Source organism: Chanodichthys erythropterus, chromosome 7 (assembly GCF_024489055.1).
Source record: "Chanodichthys erythropterus isolate Z2021 chromosome 7, ASM2448905v1, whole genome shotgun sequence".
NCBI lineage: Eukaryota > Metazoa > Chordata > Actinopteri > Cypriniformes > Xenocyprididae > Chanodichthys > Chanodichthys erythropterus.
In genome coordinates, this window is record NC_090227.1 from 26,550,539 (window position 1) to 26,574,664 (window position 24,126).

The window sequence follows — 24,126 nt, forward strand, 5'->3', positions numbered from 1 at the left end:
ACAAATTACAGACTCCACTGAGTCAAGATAACTGTCTGGCAATGCTCTGTCTCAGGTTAGCCTTGAACTACTGATCATCAAAATGCCTATATATTAATTAATCATGCACGATATGTATACATTACCTATATGAGGTAAAGTTGTCGTAGGAGCCCACAGTGTAATGTCTGAACAGCCTCTTAGTTCGATCCTCTCTCGTCTCTGAAAGACAAACATGACACATATTAACATGCATTATCATAACCAACCGTATTTTTCATTTTCAATGCCGTTTATCATATTTGCATTGCATTTCAGAGCCGACAAAATGTCTCTAATCAGACCTGTGTGAAAATGTGGGTGTTTGTGTGTGAAAATGTAGACAAGCTTAATTAAATGCATAGGCAAGGTCAACTGTATGTGTGTGTGTGTGTAAGAGAGAGAGAGAGAGAGAGAGCGGTCTCGTTAATCCAGTCAGAGGGTCTGGCTAATAGGGATGGTGTCTCAAGCCAGACTAGATTTATGTGATTGGACTTTGGGCTGGAAATCAATGCACGGCTCCCCTACAGAAGGCCAATCTGCTGACAGACATATACACATTCACATTCACACACTAACATACACAAACACAAACACACCCAGAGAATCTTACAAACAAGAATCTTACAAACATTTTCTAGCAAGAATAGACAGTCAAACACATTTCTTTCCTAGACATTAGAAATTGTGTTACAGCGGTTATTGAATTAAACTTTGCTCTCTGTGTTATTGAATTCAACATGTCTTCCCTCTCTCTCTCCCCTTTCTTAATAAACTCAGTGACCCACTTGCTCTGGTCTGATTACTAATGCATATTTCCTCTGTCTTTTCTTCCGTCCCCTGTCTCCACTTCTTCCTGTGTCACACTGTAGTATTCCCTCTGTACATGTCTCTTCTTCTCCATTTGACAGTCTGCAATGTGTCTTGCAGACTGTGCCAACATGAGTGTTTATAAGGAGTCATATTATGATAAACCAAATTTTCCTTGTTTTGAAATTGATTTCAGTGTACTATGAAAACATACTGTAACTCAACATTTTCTCCCAGCATATATATATATATATATATATATATATATATATATATATATGCTTTAAATAATACAGACTTCAGAATAATTTGTATAATTCCATAGCTAAATCTAAAAATCTGCCTGTTGTGAATGGGAATGTGAATTATAACTACATATTATTGACGACTGATTAAACTTACAAGAGAAATTATTAGAGCAACAGAAAAGAGAGAGAGAGAGAGAGAGAGAGAGAGAGAGAGAGAGAGAGAGAGAAAGAGTGAGAAAGGAAGAAAGGAAAAGCAAGAGTTACTTCTACTGACTCTGTGTCCTACTCTGTCACCACAAAATTGAGAAGTTAAAGCATGCATTAGCATTTTAATGACTTGAAGGCAAGAAAGGACGCACAGATCAAATTCACAGGAGAGAGAAAGAGAGCGCAAGAGAAGGAGAGAGAAAGAGGGTGATATATAAGCATCACTATTACTAATGCATATAGAAATTTGAACAAACACGATATAAAAGCATTTAAATTTGGCACTGAGCTTTTGCAGCACAGTTTGTATCATAGTCTCAAAGAATTAGTTCACTTCAGAATTAAAATTTCCTGATAATTTACTCACCCCATGAAAAGAAATTAAGGTTTTTGAGGAAAACGTTCCAGGATTTTTCTCCATATAGTGAATACAATTGCTACCAATGGCTTTGAAGGTCCAAATTGCAGTTTTAATGCCACTTCAAATGGCTCTTCATGATCCCAGCTAAGGAATAAGGGTCTTATCTAGCGAAATGATCAGTCATTTTCTTAAAAAAATGAAAATTATATACTTTTTAACCATAAATGCTTGTCTTGCATTAGCTCTGCGATGCGCCATGCATTACGTAATCACGTTGGAAAGGTCATGCATGATGTAGACGGAAGTACAGAGCAAAGGGTACTACTTCAAAGCGAATGTGCAAAGACTAAGTCAAACGGCCTTTACAAAAAAAAAAAAAAAAGGTAAAACAATGATGTTGTACGATTTTGAAATTTGAGGACAAAATGAGATGAGAGTTTTTGGCCCTATTGCGATACTTCCACCTAAGTCACGCGTCACCTTTCCAAAGTGATTATGTAATCCGTGGCGCATCGCAGAGCTAGTGCAAGATGAGCATTTGTATATAAAGTGTATTTTTATTTATTTATTTTTTTTAATGACAGATTGTTTCGCTAGATAAGACACTTATTCCTCATCTGGGATCATGTAGATGCAACTTGGATGCAACTTGGACCTTCAACCCATTGGTAACTCTTGAAGTCACTACATGGAGAAAAATCCTGGAATGTTTTCCTCAAAAACCACAATTTCTTTTTGACTGAAGAAAGAAAGACATAAACATCTTGGATGACATGGGGGTGAGTAAATTATCAGGAAATTTTAATTCTGAAGTGAACTAATCCTTTTAAAATGGGCTAGTGTGACTTGGACCAGTATGAAATCACCTAGACCACCCTAACAACCACCCAGTGCATCCTAATATTGCTACCACTAACCATTTCTTGAAAATGTAAACACATTAAACACTCTGTTCCATTGCAAAGCTTATGGTTAATCTAAGAGGTTATATAACATACTTTATACTTTGCTATATCAATAAATATATATCAATATAATATAAAATATTAATAAATTACAAATACATTAATTTTAAATTAAAAATGATAGATTGTACAATAAATAAACAATGAATACAAATTGTAATGAATTATAAAAAAAATATATTTATAACTTATAGAAATACTATAGATCAGGAATGGTCAATAGAGTGGAGTGTTGCTGTCCTGCAGAGAAGGGGTGTGATTGACAAAAAATGATATCTTGATATTTTCAGGGATTTCGTCGATAACGATGATTAGACAGTATTTTGCTGAGTGTGTTGTTGTACTGGTACATTGGGAGGTTTAGGACTGTCATGGACAGCTGAGTCCTAATTTTTTTGTTATTCTTCATATTCTGTGTGGTGGTTAGTTTGCAGCAGAGACAGAAAATTTTCAAATAAGTATATATTTATTTTTACCTTTTATCTGCATTTTTACCTTTATGAGGACATTTTTTCTTACATAATTAAATGTAGTCTATGCATCATTTATCATTGCAAATTATTACATGTAATCAATAAATTCAGTTAGAATAATAAGACACTATAGGGCTGTTGAATGAAATCAAATGAAATCAGTATCAACTAAATCTGTCTTTGCAATGTAGAGGAAACTCAGAAGCTGCATCTGAAGTGGCATTTAGCTGTATTTACACAGACTGTTTAATGTAGCTCAGAGGTGACATAAATCCATTTAACCTGCAGTTAGAAATGCATAAATAAAATAAAGATAATTTTAATGTTTTTAAAAAACATTGATATGTTAAATGATTTTAAAATTGAGAAAATACTTTAAATGTGCAACTAAAACCACCAGTAGGTGGCACAAGTCACTGTTAATGAGCAAATCATTGAGTCATAAATTCAACCGGTTCATTCAAATGGCTGATCATTCCAGGAACGAAGCCTTTCCCTGCATCCTAGTGTGCATACTATCCACCCTATTCACCCTAAATAGTACTGAATATTACTAATGTCACATACTATTTAAGATGGATAGTATGCACACTGAGACACAGGCTTCGACTTTCTTATTGATTGAGTCATTGAATAATTCATTCAACCAATTCATTCAAATCATCTGATTCATTCAGTAACAATGCATTGCTGTGTGTTACTCAGAGATTAAAAACAGTTCTGCTGTGGCTTTGTTTGGAACTATTTACAAGCAATATTGTGTCTAAAATGTAAGTCACTTAATATTAACTTCTTGTTTATTAAACTATTGTATAAAACCAATATCACAATCAGTCAATATTTGCAATTGTACTGTATAAATAAGTTACTTGATAAATTTACAAACTTGTACTCAAGGACTATGAAAAAAAACTTCAACATATGGACATGCATGTGTGTGTGAGTGCATTTGTGTATGTAGTTGATTACAAGGATGCTCGCCATCTGTGTCCAGAGTAAGAATAATGCAATCATTTATCATTCTCACAGGATGGAGGAAGAGAGAGAGAGTAAAAGAAAGAGAGAGAGAGATCTGAGGGCTATATGCTACAATCATCTGTCAAATGACAAATAACATGAACACACTGTATATGAATCAATACTGTATATTATCTGTTCAAGAATGGAATATGTTTATACAGTCATTCATGTCATGCGAATGGCCATACAGGCAGGATCCGGAAATAGGATTCAAAGATCGTGAAGCACAGCTGAGTCACATCTATTCCAGATGGCTAAACGAACAACTAGACCATTTATTCCAATATAGTGGCCAAATAAACGCAAACCCACACACACATATACCAGCACTGCCTCACTGAACTCATAGTAAGATAAAAAGGATGCCAGAAAAATTAAGTGTAACCCGAAAAACACTCTTGCATGAGGCAAAATTATACTCATCCATACAGGACAATCAAGCCCCCTTGGGAGAAATAATCAATCAGCAGACAATGACATTTCATCAGATTGTGGAAGTAAAAAATGGCTTCCTATAAGTGAAGTGATAGTTTACAAAGGCCTTCAGAGTCTCACAGCTTCATCGTGGCAATTTGATGACATGATTAAATGATTGAAGCTGGTCAAAACCCCTCAACCAATCACCACGCTTCTTTACAATATGCTCCTACTTTAAACGAACAGTGCCATGCATGGCAGGGCCTCAGCGCCAGCAAGGGATTATGGGAACCGTCCATATGCCACAGATGGGATGTGGATGGCCAGAACTCAAACAGATGCTGAAATGAAAGCACACTTAAAGCCAAAAAGTCTAAAATGCAGATTTTTTTCTACACAAAACAAATGGCAGAAGAGATCAACATATGAGGAGCTGTGAGAATTCCTCTGTTTTACATCAGCTATGTGAAAGAGGCACCATGCCATCTTAAAGAGTCCCCCCCCCCCCCCCCTATCAAAACAGGAAATGACACTGACATTAAAACAGGAAAAAATCAAGATGATTTTGATTTCAAAATATCTTCAGAAGAAAGAAATTCATACAGGTTTAGAACAACTTGAGTGTGAGTACATGATGATACATTTTAATTTTTATATCCTTTTAAAGGGTTAGTTCACCCAAAAATGAAATTTGTCATTAAGTACTCACCCTCATGTCGTTTCAAACTCGTAAGACCTTCGTTCATCTTCGGAACACAAATTAAGATATTTTTTTGATGAAATCCAAGAGGTTATTTTTTATCCCTCATAGAAAGCATTACAGTCATTCAAGGTACAGAAAGGTATTATAGATGTTGTTAAAACTGTCCATGTGACTACACACTCTAAAAAATGCTGGGTTAAAAACAACCCAAGTTGGGTTGAAAATGGACAAACCCAGCGATTGGGTTGTTTTAACCCAGCGTTAGGGTTAAATGTTTGCCCAACCTGCTGGGTAGTTTTATTTAACCCAACTATTGTTTGAAAATGACTATATAGCTGAATTAAAATGAATCTAAAATGAAATTAAAATGTTCATTTATTAAACATATTAATAAATGTTAATTTTCAAGATATTTTGGGTTCATTTTAAGTAAGCAATACTGTAATTTTTAAACAAAAGTTGAGTAAACATTTAACCCAACTGCTGGGATAAAACAACCCAATTGCTGGGTTTGTCCATTTTCAACCCAACTTGGGTTTTTTTAACCCAGCATTTTTTAGAGTGCAGTGGTTCAACCTTAATGTTATGAAGTGACAAGAATATTTTTTGTGAACAAAAAGAAGAAGAGAAGAAATTGTTGAATGAAGTAGTTATTTTTGATTTGCTTTTGCGCACAAAAAGGGTCCTTGTTGCTTCATAACATTAAGGTTGAACCACTGTAGTCACACTGACTATTTTAACTACTTGAATGATGGTAATTACATTGCTTTCAATGGAGATAAAACAAAATCTTTTTTGTGTTCTGAATTTGTGGTCCGAAGATGACCGAATGTCTTACGGGTTTGGAACGACATGAGGTGAGTAATTAATGACAGAAATTTATTTTTTGGTGAACTAACCTTTTAAAGGTGCCCAAGAATGCTTTTTCACAAGATGTAATATAAGTCTAAGGTGTCTCCTGAATGTGTCTGTGAAATTTCAGCTCAAAATACCCCATAGATTTTTTTTTATTAATTTTTTTAACTGCCTATTCTGGGGCATCATTAACTATACACTGATTTTGGCAGCGCCGCCCCTTTAAATGGCATGCTCCCTGCCACACGAGCTCTTGACTATATTACAGTGCATTTACAAAGTTCACACAGCTAATATAAACCTCAAATGGATCTTTACAAGATGTTCGTCATGCATGCTGTATGCATGCTTCGAATTATGTTAGTAAAGTATTTATTTTGATGTTTATGCTTGATTCTGTATGAGTTTGAGGCTATGCTCTTTGGCTAACGGCTAATTCTACACTGTTGGAGAGATTTATAAAGAATGAAGTTGTGTTTATGAATTATACAGACTGCACATGTTTAAAAATGAAAATAGCGACGGCTCTTGTCTCCGTAAATACAGTAAGAAACGATGGTAACTTTAACCACATTTAACAGTACATTAGCAACATGCTAATGAAACATTTAGAAAGACAATTTACAAATATCACTAAAAATATCATGTTATCATGGATCATTCAGTTATTATTGCTCCATCTGCCATTTTTCGCTGTTGTTCTTGCTGACTTACCTTGTCTGTGCACAGATCCAGCCGTTAATACTGCCTTTCCTTGTCTAATGCCTTGAGCATGGGCTGGCATATATGCAAATATTGGGGTCATACATATTAATGATCCCGACTGTTACGTAACAGTCGGTGTTATGTTGAGATCCGCGTGTTTTCCGGATCACTTTGACTTTCCAATGTATGTCTTTTCCATGTACTGAACTCTTGTTATTTAACTATGCCAATATAAATTCAATTTTTGATTCTAGGGCACCTTTAAGTGTACAACTGTTAATTGACCAAGTGAACATGATTGTTAGCCGATGCTGATAATTTCAAAATGGCCAAATACCTTGGCTAATAACTGGTCTCTTAAAAGTTATGCTGTTGTCATATTTGTGATGTAGTAGTACCTCGAATGTTCTTCTGCTATGAATATCTGGTGCTGAAAGTGCTCTAAAGAGAGGCCAGACAACAGCATCCAAGTTCGACACACTACTGATAGATACATCTTCTCTCTCTTTATCTTTCACTGCCACTCTGAACAGACATGTGTGATTTATTCTGCATGTGTCTGCCCTGTTCCCATCTCCACAGCTTACTGATAAACTCTAAGTTTGCTTTCAGAGCTTCCTTTTTTTGCCAAAGGGGTCCTCCATCCAAACACACACACACATCAGAGAAACTCACAAGGTTTAGAAAGCCATTCAAAACAGCAGAACAGAACAGACCAGGGATGGGCAGCTTCAGTCCTGAAGGGCCACTGTCCTGCAGAGTTTATCTCCTAACCCAATCAAACATACCTGAACATGCTAATCAAGGTCTTCAGAGTGACTAGAAAGCTACAGGCAAGTGAATTTTTATCAGGGTTGGAGTCAAACTCTGCAGGACAGTGGCCCTCCAGGACTGAAGTTGCCCATCCTTCATGTAGACCAAGAAATTCAAATATATTAAATTAAAGCTGCAAGCAGCGATGAAAGGGCCCTCGCACCCGGGCTCACCGCCACCTGTTGGCCTTAGGAAAACAGTGAACAGTGGGCGACATGCATGTAAGCGAGTGAATACAGGAGAATTATGCCAAAGTCATTTCGAAATGCCACACTTCCTGCTGTCAACAGATGGCGCTTTGACCGTAACTGAATATTGCCATGTTGATGTCTTCAGGCCAGGACTTTTATCGAACATGTGAAGTTTGAAGCAGATCGGACATTGTATGCCTGAGTTACAACAACTTCCTGTTTCTTTAGTGGCGTTAATCGCATAAATTAGCACTCAGCCAAGTGTTGCATGATTTAACGTGTTTCTAGCATGTTTCATACTTCGTGGCATAATGAAATGCCATTTCCTGTTGCCAGCAGGTGGCGCTATGGATAACTGAATATTGTCATATAGATGTCTTTAGGCCAGGACACTTATCACACATGTGAAGTTTGGAGCAGATCAGACATAGTATGCCTCAGCTACAACAGCTTTGTCGTTCATGGCGAAACATCAGACTTTGTCAGGCCGCCACAGACACGCCCTTCAGTGAAAACTCAAGATCTTTTTTATATTTATCATTGCTAAGGTTTTTAAGATGATAACATTTGATGTTGATCTGGTTAAATCTCTATGAGGAGTTAATCACAGTGTAAAACATGTCATTTCCTGTTGACTACAGGTGGCGCTATGATTGTAACTGAATATTGTTATGAAGATGTCTTCAGGTTAGGACTCTAATAAAGCATGTGAAGTTTGGGGCAGATCCGACATTGTTTGTCTGAGTTACAACAACTTCCTTTTTCATGCCGAAACATCAGACTTTGTCAGGCCGCCACAGACACGCCCTTTGGTGAAAACTCTAGATCTTCGCAATTTAACGTTACAAAGGCCTTTAGATTAGACTGACCAAAAATAACATTGATCTGATTTAATCTCTATGAGGAGTTAATCACAGTGTAAAACATGTCATTTCCTGTTGCCCCCAGGTGGCGCTATGACTGTAACTGAATATTGTCATGAAGATGTCTTCAGGTCAGGACTCTGATAAAACATGTGAAGTTTGGGGCAGATCAGACATTGTATGCTCAAGTTACAACAACTTCCTGTTTCATGGCGAAACATCGAACTTTGCCAGGCCGCCACGGACACGCCCTTCATCGAAAACTCTAGATCTTCGCAATTTAACGTCTCAAAGGCCTTTAGATTAGACTGACTAAATATGATGTTGATCTGATTAAAGCTCTAGGAGGAGTTCGTTAAAGTACAACGTCTGGAAATGGCAAAAACTGCACAAATTTTGCAAAGAAAATTCAAAATATCTGACTTCCTGTTGGTTTTCAGATTTCACTCCAAGAGACTTTTTTGTAGGTATAGGGCTGTTAGATGTGTGTACCTAATTTCATACCTGTATGTGAAACGTAGTGTCAGGGGCACTTTTTTGAATTTTTTTAGGTGGCGCTATCGAGCCATTTTGCCACACTTAATTCTGAAACCCATATCAGACATAAATTTTCACCACTTCTGACACATCTGCAAAGTTTCATGAGTTTTTGAGTATGTTTCGGCCCTCAAAAAAGTGATTCACCTTACATGGTGAAACATCAGACTTTGACGGTCACCACGGACACGAAAAGTCAAGATCTTTACAATTTAACATCTCAAAGGCCTTAAGATTAGACTGGCCATATATGATGTTGATCTGGTTTAATCTCTATGAGGAGTTAATCACACTGTAAAACATGTCATTTCCTGTTGCCCCCAGATGGCGCTATGACTGTAACTGAATATTGTCATATAGATGTCCTCAGGTCAGGACTCTAATAAAACATGTGAAGTTTGGGGCAGATCAGACATTGTATGCCCGAGTTACAACAACTTCCTTTTGCATGGCGAAACATCAAACTTTGCCAGGCCTACAGACACACCCTTCATCGAAAACTCTAGATCTTCGCAATTTAACATCTCAAAAGGCCTTTAGATTAGACTGACCAAATATGATGTTGATCTGATAAAAGCTCTAGGAGGAGTTTGTTAACGTACAACATGTGGAAATGGCAAAAACTGCCAAAATTTTGTAGAGAAAATTCAAAATATCTGACTTCCTGTTGGGTTTACAAACTTTGCACCCGGGGCTTTTTTGTAGGTATTGGGCTGTTACATCTGTCTACCGAATTTCATAACTGTACGTGAAACGTAGCACGAAGGGCGCTTAATTGAAATTTTGTAGGTGGCGCTATCGAGCCATTTTGCCACACTTAATTCTGAAACCCATATCAGACGTAAATTTTCACCACTTCTGACGCATGTGCAAAGTTTCATGAGTTTTTGAGAACATTTAGGCCCTCAAAAATGCGATTCATTTTGGAGAAGAAGAAGAATTGGCTGAGCAATTCCAATAGGGTCCTCACACCATCGGTGCTCGGGCCCTAATTAAGAGATTTCTCAGTAGTGCTGGATAAAACTATACATATCTCTACTAACACACACTTTCTTTGTCTGCTGCACACACACACTCATATGGTGCAGTAAATAGGTCAGATCAATGGGGCGGCAGGTCTCTTTCCACGCTTGATCAGTGTTCAGAAGTAGAATATCCGTTGATGCGATTTCGACATTACCTCACGCTTACACTCTCTCCCTCAATCCTCAACTCTTTTTTTTAATCTCTCATGCTTTTTTTTCTTTTCCCAGACATCTCTCTGTCTCTCCATGGCCTCTGGCTGCCCTGCACGGAGCCGACCCACTTCTTAGCGCCGAGATGAGAGAAAGGGTTCGCAGCGTTTGACTGTCTCTCTCATGGCAAGCAGCCCATTTTTTGTAAGTCATAAGATGAGGATTATGAATGGTGAGACCTGAGAGAGATGAATCTGGGAGACTCAGAGGGAAGTAATCTTTTCTTTTCCTAAAACATACAACAGTGTTCATGAGCAGTAAGTAGCATTTCAGCAAAAGCTGTCCAATGTGAAGAAACTTACAGTACATTCATAGGGATAGCCCTAGAATTTGGAGTCTTTCTCAGTGAAATAATGCTGTTTTGCAACATTCTGTATTTGAAAAGACTTTTCAAGGTCATATGAGCAGATACAAAAATCAATCATTCAATCAATCAATCAATTAGTAATTAACTGATAAACTAGTGTTTTGTGTGTTTTTAGCATTCAATTATGGACGCGCCTGTTTGCAAGTTTCATACGGATTATATAACCTTATGTATTTTTTTGTTTTCCATTTGAATTGGTGTACTGTATATATTTTTCATGTCTGTGAGGCAAGTTTACATGCTCCTACATGTTTGAGATGATGAGCCATATTTGAGGTCGATGAATGATATGCGAGCGTTTGGATGTCCAGCTGTTAAAGGTGGGGTAAGTCATATTTCAAAACGCTGTTTGGAAGTTAGTCGGGCTGACACCAACAACAAACGCGTTAGGGGCCGTATGACGGTCGAAGAGACAGAATGAGCAAGAGGGAGATTTGAAGAAAAACTGCAGAAAGAGGGATGAGACACAATACAAAAGAGCTCAAAAGAATATCAGTGGAATGAAGGTTTATGACTGGGCAAGCGCTTTAGGACCCGCATTAATATTAGAAAAGCTTTCCAGCGTTGGACAGAGATAAGTGGGAAGGCCTGAAAACAGACGTGGAGGCTGCTTTGATTCCGCTTCACACATGAGTAACACTGGGTTTGAGTGTCATTGATTGTCTGGAGCTGTTGTGCTGTTGGAGACTAACAACGAACTTGTTTGTATTTACTCTAGTGTACTGTAGTTTCGTTTTTTGTGCTTCCATGTCGTTCATTCATCATCTGCGCTTTATTTTTCGTGGAGAATTTTGTTGCACGTCAGCTGTAATAAACAGACATTCATTCAACACTCATTGCGTGTGTTGGAGGCGGAGAAATTAAGAGAGGGGTATGTTTGTTTGCTTTGATTTCAAATATCAACAATGTCCAACAGTGTTTTGAAAAATGGCTTACCCCACCTTTAATGATCTGTCCGTCACAAAAAACGCGACTTCGCCACTTCCTGTGGATTTTTTTTCCTGTGACTAGGGGGCAGCCCTGTAAGTTATATTAAAGGGATTGTTCACCCAAAAATGAAAATTCTTGCCTTCATGTTGTTCCAACCCAAAAGAGACAGAGCGACACGTGTCAAAACCACGCCCATATTTATCCAGCCATCTCCATTGACTGTAATGCGTGAGGCTGCCTCCTTGTCATTTCTGACTTATAACAAAAAACAGAACATTATCTACAAGCTGCTATGTGACAAGGTGTACAGAAAACAAGCTAAAAAACCCAGAACCAAAAACCCAGAAGTTTTTATAAGCTGTCAACCCAAAAAATAAGCGTTTAAGGACTAAATAGTGGATACAGGCGATTGAGACAAAGAGCGACATGTCATATTACTATGAGAACTACGCCCACTGGAGGGGAACGTATACAGCGACAGGAAATATAATATATAAAACTGACATTTGGATATTTGACTTAACAGTGACTAAATGTTTACTGCACACGTAGGCTTACTGAGGCATACTGAGTGTCAGGATTCCAAAATGTACCCATTCTTCCTGCTGATGCTTCACGTCTTATTGCCTGTAACCACTTTTGTCTTCTTAAAGGCTGGCTTTTACGGTTGGGTAGCTTATAAAAACTTAGTTCTGGGTTTTTTAGCTTGTTTGCTGTACACTTTGTCACACAGCAGCTTTAAGGCATTGTTCTGTTTTTTGTTATAAGTCAGAAATGACAAGGAGGCAGCCTCACGCAATACAAAGTCAGTGGAGACAGCTGGATTGTTTTCCCCCCGGTGTGGGCGTGGCCTAAATGCGTTCTGTCTCTATAAGACTTTTGTTCATCTTCGGAAAACAAATAAAGATCTTTTTGATGAAATCTAAACAATTTCTGTCCTTCCATAGACAGCTACACACTTTGACGCTTCAAAAAGTTCATGAAGAAATTGTAAAACTAATCCATACAAATTGAATGATTTAGTCCAAATTTTCTGAAGAGACTCAATTGCTTTATATGATGAACAGATTGAATTTAAGCTTTACTTTAGGTATATTATTACTATTGTTGATAATACTACTACTAAACTGAACTTATTATTATTATATAAACTGAACATTATTATTATTAGTGTTAATAATAACACTAATAATAATAAATTATGGAATTATGGAAATGAAATCCACTGCAATGCTGTTTCATGTTGTCTTTAAAAGTCTGTCCTCAACACAGTATATACAGTATGCATGGTTTTGAGTGTATGTGTGCGCATATATAGAAGTGTAACCCTGCCAAAAACCCAGACTGTTATCTTATCAAATGTATTGTCATGGTAACTCTGGACGCATGGCAACACAATAATACACAATCACCAACAGCGGCACCATGAGCCCTGGGAATGAATTCTACCCTCCCGAAAATGCATTAGAGCAGATTACAGGGCTTCATTTGATTCCACGCTCTCACCTTCGCCTGATCAACAGTCACACTGAGCCAAACCTGTCTAACCTTCAACACATCTCATCATGTGATATAACTCATTCAATTCACTTCAGATTGTGATTTAACAGCACAGGCATACAGACACAAACTCATTAGTGGTGAATATCACCATTACGATTGCTCATAGGGATTTGTACAAAACCCCTAAACTTATTCAACTACAATGCACAGGTCATCCTGCATCCTTTTTGCTACAGATGTGAATGAGATCTCAAATCATTTGGCTTAATGGGAACCAGTGTGCTATTACTTTTGGAAGCAACTGGGCTCACAATATTGTTCACCTTAAGAATGTCAATCCCAGAAAACACTTGGACTTAAGCCATATCTAGAGCTCTTTTGACTTTGCAACCATGCTAAACACCGTACAAACTATCTTGCAATGCCTTAGCAATCACTCAAAACACCCTAGAAACCAATGTATTAAAAAAACACAGTTAACTTTGAACAGTCATGCATTTTGTATAAATAGTTGGCTATGTTATAAAACGTTTCCTACAGGATGAAGCAAGGTTAAACATATACATACATATTCACACTACTCTATGTTTTCCATGGTAACTATCTCTAGGTATTATGCAAAACAGCCACTGTACGTACAGTGAAATCACATTTAACCTGCAGAAAAGAAAGGAATAACACAAAGGTTAATTTATTGGAATACATTCTTACTGTTATCTCTCACTCTTTCTCATTTCCCTCGAATTAATAACATTTGTAATTATATTATATATATTTATCCTGTTGTCATGAACTGCTGGGAGATTGCTGTTGAGGATCCAAATGCAGTAGTTTATCAAAAGTGTAATCCACAATCGTAGTCAAAAACAGGCAAAAGGTCATAAAGACAGGGTAAACAATCCAAACCATAACAGGGTACAGGAACAGTGTCAAAACCAAAGAACGGGAAACCAAAGGAACGCTCAGAAATGCAGTATGACACTTACAAGACTTTGCAATGAATGACAGAATGAACCAGGCTTATATGTGATATGATCTGCGAAAACCTATGACATGGTGAAATTTTACCCATCACAGGTTTCAATACCATATGAAAGCCCTTTCTAAATCTGTAACAAAAGTTATGATTATCTGAAGTCGGCTGATCGCTCTGATTTTCAGGAACGGAATTGAGAAAAACAGGTTTAAATAACTGTCAGACCCTTTTTTTCCCCCCGCACAGACATGAAAACGCACTATCCAAACATAAATGGTTGTAATTCAAGAATGCTTTGGAATAAAGACCTAAGGTTGTCTTGTTTTAAAGAAGACACTTTTCAGATTATTGTAGAAGTTAAATTATGAAAGTGAAATAAAAAAAAAAAAGCTGTAGAAGTTTAAGTTTATGAAAAAATAAAAATATAATTGTTTATATTTTATAATAATATATTACAAAGCATGTTTTACTCTTAAACTGCAAGAAAATATAAGCCAAAAATGTCAACATTACAAATTTTAGGTTGAAATATTTCAAAAATTAGCTTTCAGTAAGATTTTGTTTGGGCGCAGTACCAAACTTTTTCACTAGATGACACCCAAGCTCCATATCTGACCATTTAAGGGCGCCTCAAATACATGGAGGCACCCTTAAATGGTCAGATGTGGAGCTTGAATTCAAATCAAATACTGCCAAACTGCCCGTATTTGATTTGAATTCAACATCTAATAAATACATAATTAGAACATAATGTGTGTTCATTATAGCTCCGTTGTTCTCGTGCTCACAAAAACATTGCATTTGAAAAAAAAAAAATCTTTGTGTGCCTTGGTTTATATAGGACTGGCGGGAAATTTGCATTAATACATCTTCATTCTACATGTTATGTGGTTTATTTTGATAGGCAAACTGTCTTTGTAGTGTTAAGAGAGGGAAAGCTATGGCCGTTTTTTTTTTTCCCTCCGCTGGGTGTGTTCTTAAACGGTAACGTTTGAAAAAGACATTTTAACTGTTTTTTGAATTTACTGAAAACGTTCCAGCGCGACATCCAACATTTTTTCCCAGACCACGGCTGCGTCCGAAATCTGAAAAATGCTGCCTTCCGAGGACACATTTCAAGGTAAGAAGGCATCAAGGCACGTCCGAATCCAATGTTAGCTTCACTACCTCTCTCAAGAGATAACTTCCTCAGATCGATTTTTGAAGGAAGCATAGATGTATCCTTAGCTGCCTTTGATATCCCACAATCCTGTGCTTTCCATTCTGTGATAGTTGAGCTAGAAAAATAAAGATGGCGTCCGAAGGTTGCGTTTGCTGCTCAGTTTGTGTATAAATGTACGATTTTGAACATATTTCAATTTTGATATCATTTCTATAGAGAAATTACTACTGTAGTAATTAAATATTTGTTTAGTTCTCACCAAAGCCCTCGCTATATTGCTGTAGATCATTAAACTGTTACACTGCCTCAGAAGTCTGTCCGAAATCAATTTCGTGAGGTACCTTCATGCACAAATGCTGCCGTACAAGTCATTCTCTTATAAGATAGCGAGGCAGCAAGACAGCTACCTAGGTTTTCAGACGCAGCCTACATCACATTTAGGCAGGGGTAATGAGCTAATAAGACATAGCTGAAGACAATCATGGATGATGAGACCGGGCAGTGAGTTATGGGAAATGTAGTCTTTGATTGAGTGGCAATAGTCTGGGGTAGAGTGCCCTCTGGTGGCTATCAAGGGCACTCCAGCTGGCAATCATGACACCTATAAAATATTTGATCAAATTAATTATAGCTTTGGTGAGCATACAAAGCCTTAAAAATAAAATAAAGAACACTTTTAAGTGGTATGTATATTGCGTGCAAACACACACACTGTATAAAATTATTTTTTATTACACTTTTTTGATACTTTTTATTTTTGACATAAATGTATGTGTATTTATTAGGGCTGTCCCCAGCTAATGATTTCCTTAGTGGACTGTTAGTTGTTCATAATGCATTCTGGGATTGCCTTTTCTGCAAAGAATACATTTGCCTTTTTCTAAAGTGAGATATCTGGTATTGTTAGTTTTCCTACTTTTCAGAACAGCCTTGACATCGGAAGTGCACATATTACTAATGTCTTAGCATGCTGCCTCCGTAGGTAGCTCACTTGGTTGTGGAAGAGAGAAATTGCCTCTTTTCCCCTCTCTTCCTCTGTCACTGTCTGTACTCTTTAGTCACAGAGTCAAACACTTCTCACCATGTGACTGACAATCCGTTTGACAGCCCCGACTGGGTCTGACATATTTTCACTGAGTGACATTGATACCAGAGACAATTTAACCCCCTGGACTGTTTTTAGCCTCACTGAAAGAGAAAAGAATACACTTTAAATCTTCTTTTCTATGCCAAACAATTACTCTAAAAATAACTGTGACTGGTGATTATAAATACACTTACATATTATTTATAATATTTCAAAACCATATTTAAAAACGGTTAAATATGTACTTCTTAGCTGTACTTACTTAGCTGTTAGCCAAGCAACATACTAATGCCACACTCAATTGGAATCAATTGAGATTGATGTGCAGAGTGTTCCAAATCAGATGCTTATGAGGTTCTATTTCGGTTAAGATACTCCATAAGAAGACGGCTGAAGTAGACAGCAATGTACCGCAACTGAGTTTGGAACAGAGCTAATGTGTAAGAAGCTGAGATAAGCAACATACATGCTAATCGATACCTCTGACACAGCATACACCAGAAACCTATAACCCTCAACATAGTCACATACAGTACTGAAGACTAGCCAATTGGGGACATGCAGGGAAGACCTCAACTAGATAAATTAACCTAACTTGCCGATTTAGGAGAAACTCAAACCCAAAAAAATTGGGTGTATCTCCTAAATTTTTGCTTTAAGAGTATTTCACAAAGCAGTTTAGCACTAAAACTAGCTCCTAAATCTGTGAAAAGTGAGGAGTAGTCAAGAGGACTCCTAAGTCACTAAGACCAAATCACAAACAATCCTAAAATGGTAACACTAAACTAGTGTGTTCTGGGTGGTGGCTAGGTAGTAGCAATGGTCGTCTGGGTGGACTACTTACTGGCCCAAGTCAAAATAGTCCACCCCCAAATCTCTATGATATTTAGTCTTTAGACTATGACAGTGATTCTCAACCAGTTTGGCTGAAAATTGGCTCGAAAATGGTTGACACACACAAGTACCATCCCACTGTACTTAACAAGCACATGCACCAATCAGGCATAACATTATGACCACCTTCCTAATATTGTGTTGGTCCCCCTTTTGCTGCCAAAACAACCCTGACCCATCGAGGCATGGACTCCACTAGACCCCTGAAGGTGTGCTTTGGTATCTGGCACCAAGATGTTAGCAGCAGATTCTGTAAGTCCTGTAAGTTGCGAAATGGGGCCTCCATGAATCAGACTTGTTTGTTCAGCACATCCCACAGATGCTCGATTGGATTGAGATCTGGGGAATTTGGAGGCCAAGTCAACACCTCAAACTCGTTGTTGTGCTCCTCAAACCATTCCTGAACCGTTTTGCTTTTTGGCAGGGTGCATTATCCTGCTAAAAGGAATATAATTTCCATGAAAGGGTGTACATGGTCTGCAACAATTCTTAGGTAGGTGGTACGTGTCAAAGTAACATCCACATGGATGGCAGGACCCAAGGTTTCCCAGCAGAACATTTCCCAAAGCATCACACTGCCTCCGCTGGCTTGCCTTCTTCCCATAGTGCATCCTGGTGCCATGTGTTCCCCAGGTAAGCGACGCACACGCACCCGGCCATCCACGTGATGTAAAAGAAAACGTGATTCATCAGACCAGGCCACCTTCTTCCATTGCTCTGTGGTCCAGTTCTGATGCTCACATGTCCACTGATAGCACTTTCGGCAGTGGACAGGGGTCAGCATGGGCACCCTGACTGGTCTGTGGCTATGCAGCGCCATCCACAACAGACTGCGATGCACTGTGTATTCTGACACCTTTCTATCAGAACCAGCAAATAAATTCTTGAGCAATTTGAGCTACAGTAGCTCATCTGTTGGATCAGACCACATGGGCCAGCCTTCGCTCCCCACGTGCATCAATGAACCTTGGCTGCCAGTGACCCTGTGGCCGGTTCACCACTGTTCCTTCCTTGGACCACTTTTGATAGATACTGACCACTGCAGACCAGGAACACCCCACAAGAGCTGCAGTTTTGGAGATGCTCTGATGCATCACAATTTGGCCCTTGTCAAACTCGCTCAAATCCTTACGCTCACCCATTTTTCCTGCTTCTAACACATCAACTATGATGAGGAAAAAATGCCTAATATATCCTGCCCACTAACAGGTGCCATGATGAAGAGATGATCAGTATTATTCACTTCACCTGTAAGTGGTCATAATTGTAAGCAACCCATAGCTGGAGACAGAGTTGAATCCATAATGCAGAGGTTGTTTATTGACAAAAACAAACTTAGAATGAACAATACAAGACGGCAGGCAAAAGACGTAGTCAAAGTCCAGGCAAGGTTCAAAAACACAGCAAGGCAAGCAGGCAACACGGCAAATCCAAAACAGTAGACAAAAGGGTAAATCCAAAAACAGGCTAAATGGTAAAGACACATGGAATAGACAGAGATAAGATTAAAGGCTAGGTAAGGCAGAGTTAACATGCAATACGTCGCAAGGTATTCAGAGAAGCACATGGCTTATAAGGCTACAAACAGGAAGTAAAAATACAAACAGGAAGAACCGCTAAAACTCAGGTGACGGCTCCCTCTGCTTGAGGGATGAACTGTGCATGGGCTGAACTGTTACAATAATGTTATGCCTGATCAGTGTAAATTGTAAGAATAGCACTAACACTGATGAATAAGGTTAAATAGCAGTCCCAAAATCATTTTTGTTATTACAATAAAGTTAGTATGTTGGTATGAGCCATCACAGTAATCAAAGACAGAGAAAATAACACACTGAAAATAAAGCTGTATTTTGGGTTATGGAAGATTATGGAAACAGTTACCATGGTAAATACACAATACTCACATGAACTATTAATAAAACATATGGACACTGATCCTGATGAATAGAATGAGCATAATACCTATATGCAAATCCTTCTTAGCTGATACACAAGATACCAGTTACTCAATTTATTGGCACATTTTGGCATTTTTTTATGACTTACTAATTGACAACGCAACTTCGACATTGCATGCTCGTAATTTCTTTTGTTCTTTATGCTAGTCTTTGTGGGTCTATGGGAGTTTTGCCTATTTGCCTAAATTGTAGGTCTGATCACTTAGATAAGTATAGCACACCTTAAGTGTCATCATTTGAGGTATAATTTAAGTTTGTAGCCCAAACATGGCAGAATGTAAAATGCTACTTATAGTTAAATTACGGATTTCAAATACCTTAAACTATTATCAATAGTAATAGTGATGCTTACCTTAGAAAACACCACTAATAATTCTGGGAATGATGCAAAAGTTACCATGACAAATATTTGAACAAAAAAAGAGACTGTCATTTACATAAGAGAGAGAGACAGACAAAGGGATCTTGTGAGTCTAAAACAACATCAAACAAGAGAAAGAAGAAAAAAAAATGAGGGAGTTTCTGCACCCAAACCCATAAATGAGACTAAAAATAGCAATGGAACTATTTGGGTGATTCAGAAGGATGAGTCATCGACTGAGGCAGGGGCGGAGAGAGAGAGAGAGAGAGAGAGAGAGAGAGAGAAAGAGACGAAGATGGAGAGAGAGAAAGTTTGCAGGTATATGCTGGTCTGTGTGGGTCTGTAGGTATTTACTGATTCCAGACATGCCCCCCAGATCCCGCTGCACACTGCAGCACCACTGATGGAAATTCCAGTGTGTTGGTGAGTGTGTATAAATGCAATCTACACTAGCTGAACAGCATACCAAGTAGGGTGCGGGCATTACGGACCATATCAGAACTGTAGGACAGGAATAACTCCTGGTGTAGAGCAGTATTTAGAAGTCTTTTAATAAAAATATATTCCTAGGTGACTTGCAGAGTTTAATACATGCAATATAGGTCATAAACCCGCCCTCTCCATGTAATGTAATGGGACTTGAGACAAACTACCGGTAACCAATCAAGTCAAATATTTTTTTCCAAAAATGGAAATTTTAGGCAGTTTTTATCACACTGATGTTAGTTCAATTGTTCGTTCTTTAAATAAGTTTGGTTTTAGTTAGTTATTTGATGCTATAATAATGCGTGTTTTGACAGCACTATTGGCAGATGAGACTGACAGCTTCTCTGAGCAAAGTAGTCACTGAAACACCATACTGATTTTTTTCTGGATCTTCAGAAGGAGATTGGAGATTTATGCATTTGCAGAACTGTTTATTTCACATCACCATAATGAGCTGTTCTGCAGTAAACTGCGGGAATGTGGGTGGGACCTTGATATCGTGGCTCCACTTCGCGATCACTACTGCACGGTTTTACTCCCTGCCCGCGATCTGCAAATCCAGCGCTGAACTGGGACTTGTTTACAAAACATCTGTCACCGAAATTTCATGAACAAACAAACATACGTGCACAACTTCATCGCTGCCCCGGAAAAACAAACTTCATCCAGTGTTCCCTTAACGCTGGGTTCTTTGGGAAGCTGAAAAAGGTAATCTTTCTCTCGATCACAATCAAAAACACACTTCTTTGGTTAAATATCTCAGCTTCCGTAACCCAAAAGAAGCATGTTGATGGCCGTGCTTTTGTTCTCGCTCTGGGTGATGTGTGCGCATGCTCATCAGGGAGAAGTGCCCATACAAGGAATTCCGCCCTTTATGACATGATACAGGGCCATACTCAAAAAAAAATATTTAAAAAAAATATAAAAATACTCCGTCATATGTCCAACTCGTGTTTTGAAACTTTGGCCATGTTTAGCATGAGAATGCAACTCTTTAACAGTGTAAATAAGTCAGAATGCATGAAATAGCATTAGATTAAGGACAAATAAATAGAAATGTTAAATAAATATATTGTTAAATAACTGCCTACACTTCTAGCTAATTCTATTGCCTTCTAACCTACAGCACAACCAATCTAAGTACAGAGGTCAACTACAGAGAACGAGAGATGAAAAGATGGAAAGAAGAAAGAGGGGGAGAGAGCTCAAGAGAATGAGACTGATGTCACTTGAGTCACGACACAGCAGTGAGCTCAGAGAGAAATCTGAATGAACATTAGTTCAGGCTTCAGAATCTGACATGCATGACTGAAATCGCTTCAGTAATCGATGTTAAATCACACACACACACACACACACACACACACACACACACACACACACACACACACACACACACACACACACACACACACACACACACACACACACACACACACACACACACACACACACACAATTTTTGTGAATTATGGGGACATTCCATAGGCATAATAGTTTTTATACTGTACAAACCGTATTTTGTATCGCCCTACACCAACCCTACTCCTAAATTTACCCACCACAGGAAACTCTGCACATTTTTACTTTCTCAAAAAAAAAAATCATTCTGTATGATTTATAAGCCTATTGAAAAATGGGGACATGGAGTAATGTCCTCATAAGTCACCATCTCCTTGTAATACCTATATCATAATACAAATTTTTGTCCTAAAATATATCACACACACACACACACACACACACACACACACACACACACACACACACACACACACACACACACACACACACAGAGACAAAACAATTCCAAGCTCAAATTCACACACATTTGTGGACATGCACAACTAAGCACACACACACACACACACACACACACAGTCAGAGCACATAAAGGGATTTGTTTGGGTAAGTTAATTGTACACAGGGTTGTCTTCGTCGCTTCAGTGAGGCGAAACATATTGCCTCTACTGTCAAAGAGCTTTCATCTGTTATTGCTGGATAAACGCTAACAAAAAAGACACACACACACACGCTCATTTTCACTCTTCCGGGTCTTGATAGAGATGGACAGATGACAGGTCTGTTTTCACACATTGTTTAATTGACCGATAGCTTGTGACGAGTGTCTGGACAATGACACAGCAACACACACTCTCTCTCCCTCTCATATGCAGCATTATGCAATCCTATTACAGACCGCCTAGTGTTACCAGCTTTAGAGCGGAGATACTAGAGATTAGAGTGTGGAGGTGTAGACACACACATTTCACAGTGCATCTGTCAAACAGCAAAGTGCTGCAGTTCTGGACTAGTCTACAGTTTCTGGGTGTTTTGACATGCAGGAGCTGTCCACTGAAATCAGGGAGCTGTCCGCCACAGCTGGTGCTGAAACCAGTACAAAGGCTCCTACATTTACTGTACATTTTTTGTATCTGGCAGCAGCTTTTATCAAAGCGAATTACACTGCATCCAAGGTACACATTTACATTTTATCAGTTCTTTCTTTCCCTGGGAATCGAACGCATTGTCCATGACCATGGTGTTGTTAGTGTCATGCTCTGCTTCTACTCAAAGAGCATTGTAATACCTGCAGAAAGCTAGCTGTTAGCATGGTAATTTCATCTCAATGGAAATTGCTAATCTGGCACAGGACACACTGGAAGTATGCGATTTGACACTCAGTGTCGGCTAAAAAGTGAACAAAATAAAACACGTTGGCATTCACTCAAGTCAACTATATGAGAACGTTCTCAAGATAAGGGTATTTTCATGATAAATCGCAATTAACGTGAAATCGCGCTTAAACTGTTTTGGCCGAGTGAGATTATGAAATCGTAAAGTCTGCGATTATTTTTTTATGCACAGCTTGTCAATGAAGCACAGCTCTGTGATCAGAAGTAAATGCTGCTGCATCTGAAAGCACTGCTAGTTTGAGTCGCTTATAACGTGCATTTGAAAAAGCAACATGTGTCAAACATCTTTCCAAACATGAGAAGCATTTATGAACCTCTTGTCCAACAAAAGACAAAATTTAATATATCCAGGAAGACTTGAAGAACTCAGATAAACCATATACATTGCATTCACACAGGGCGTCGGCGTCAATGCTTGACGTCTGAAGCTTGGTCACAGTGACGACAGCCAATCACATTACTTTCCAGTGTGCATGAATGCAACTGGCTAGCGACTGCTCTAGGGTATTTGCATAAGGCGATCTGACTGGCTGATACCTGCATTGGTGCTTGAAAAGTTAAGAAATTTTCAACTTCTGCTGCGAGCACCATGAGTGAAGCAAGATGACGAAACTCAAAATTCAGTTCAGCAACACGTGACGTCACCCATTCAAAATAAATGAGAAGCGCCGACGCCCCATGTGAATGCAGTGATGTTGTTGTAGTAGTGTGTTTATTAGTCATGTTTAATCAATCAAAGGGTTTCAATCTTCTGTTTATTCAGCTACAGTGATACTTCTGCAGGGCGTATTTGGAGTTTCTACACGAGAGCGCCCTCTGGCTTTCAGAAGAAGCAGCATTTACTACTGATCACAGAGCCGTGCAGTTTACATTTTTACTGAGGCTAAATTACAATATTTGTTAGCCCAATGGTTTCATATTTTATAAGTTACCGTTTACATTTCTGCTATTGCATTTTTTTCTTAATTGTTTTACTGCTTAAATTTCATATACAATATATTATTATTTTTATTTGCCCTGTGCACTCTGAAATTCACTATGTCTGCATATACTTCAAAGTTATATGCACACAGACGCCCATAAAAGCGGATGAAGAAGGCAAAAACAAACAGTGATTCCTCCATTAGAAAGATGTTATAAATTGGAAAATGCAATGATAGCATTATGTTAGCAAATGTGCATGTGTGTGTGTGGCTATACATGTGATCTGAAGCAAAAAGGAGAGAAACTGTTAATTTTACTCTAATGGGAAGAATGAGACCAATTACAAACTAAGTGTGGT

General features: G+C 38.3%; 1 protein-coding gene across 10 annotated transcripts in view; it reads right to left on the minus strand.

The window, feature by feature from the left end:
• Positions 1–24,126, minus strand: part of shank3a (SH3 and multiple ankyrin repeat domains 3a) — a 377,964-nt gene that overhangs the window by 42,478 nt on the left and 311,360 nt on the right. For all 10 annotated transcript variants that reach the window (XR_010895495.1, XR_010895498.1, XR_010895494.1 and 7 more), the window contains one exon: positions 126–201. Coding sequence is in view for 3 of the 10 variants with exons in the window: in XM_067389993.1 (XP_067246094.1) it covers positions 126–201 (76 nt within the window). In the remaining 7 variants the exon portion in view is untranslated. The remainder of the gene's footprint in view (positions 1–125; positions 202–24,126) is intronic.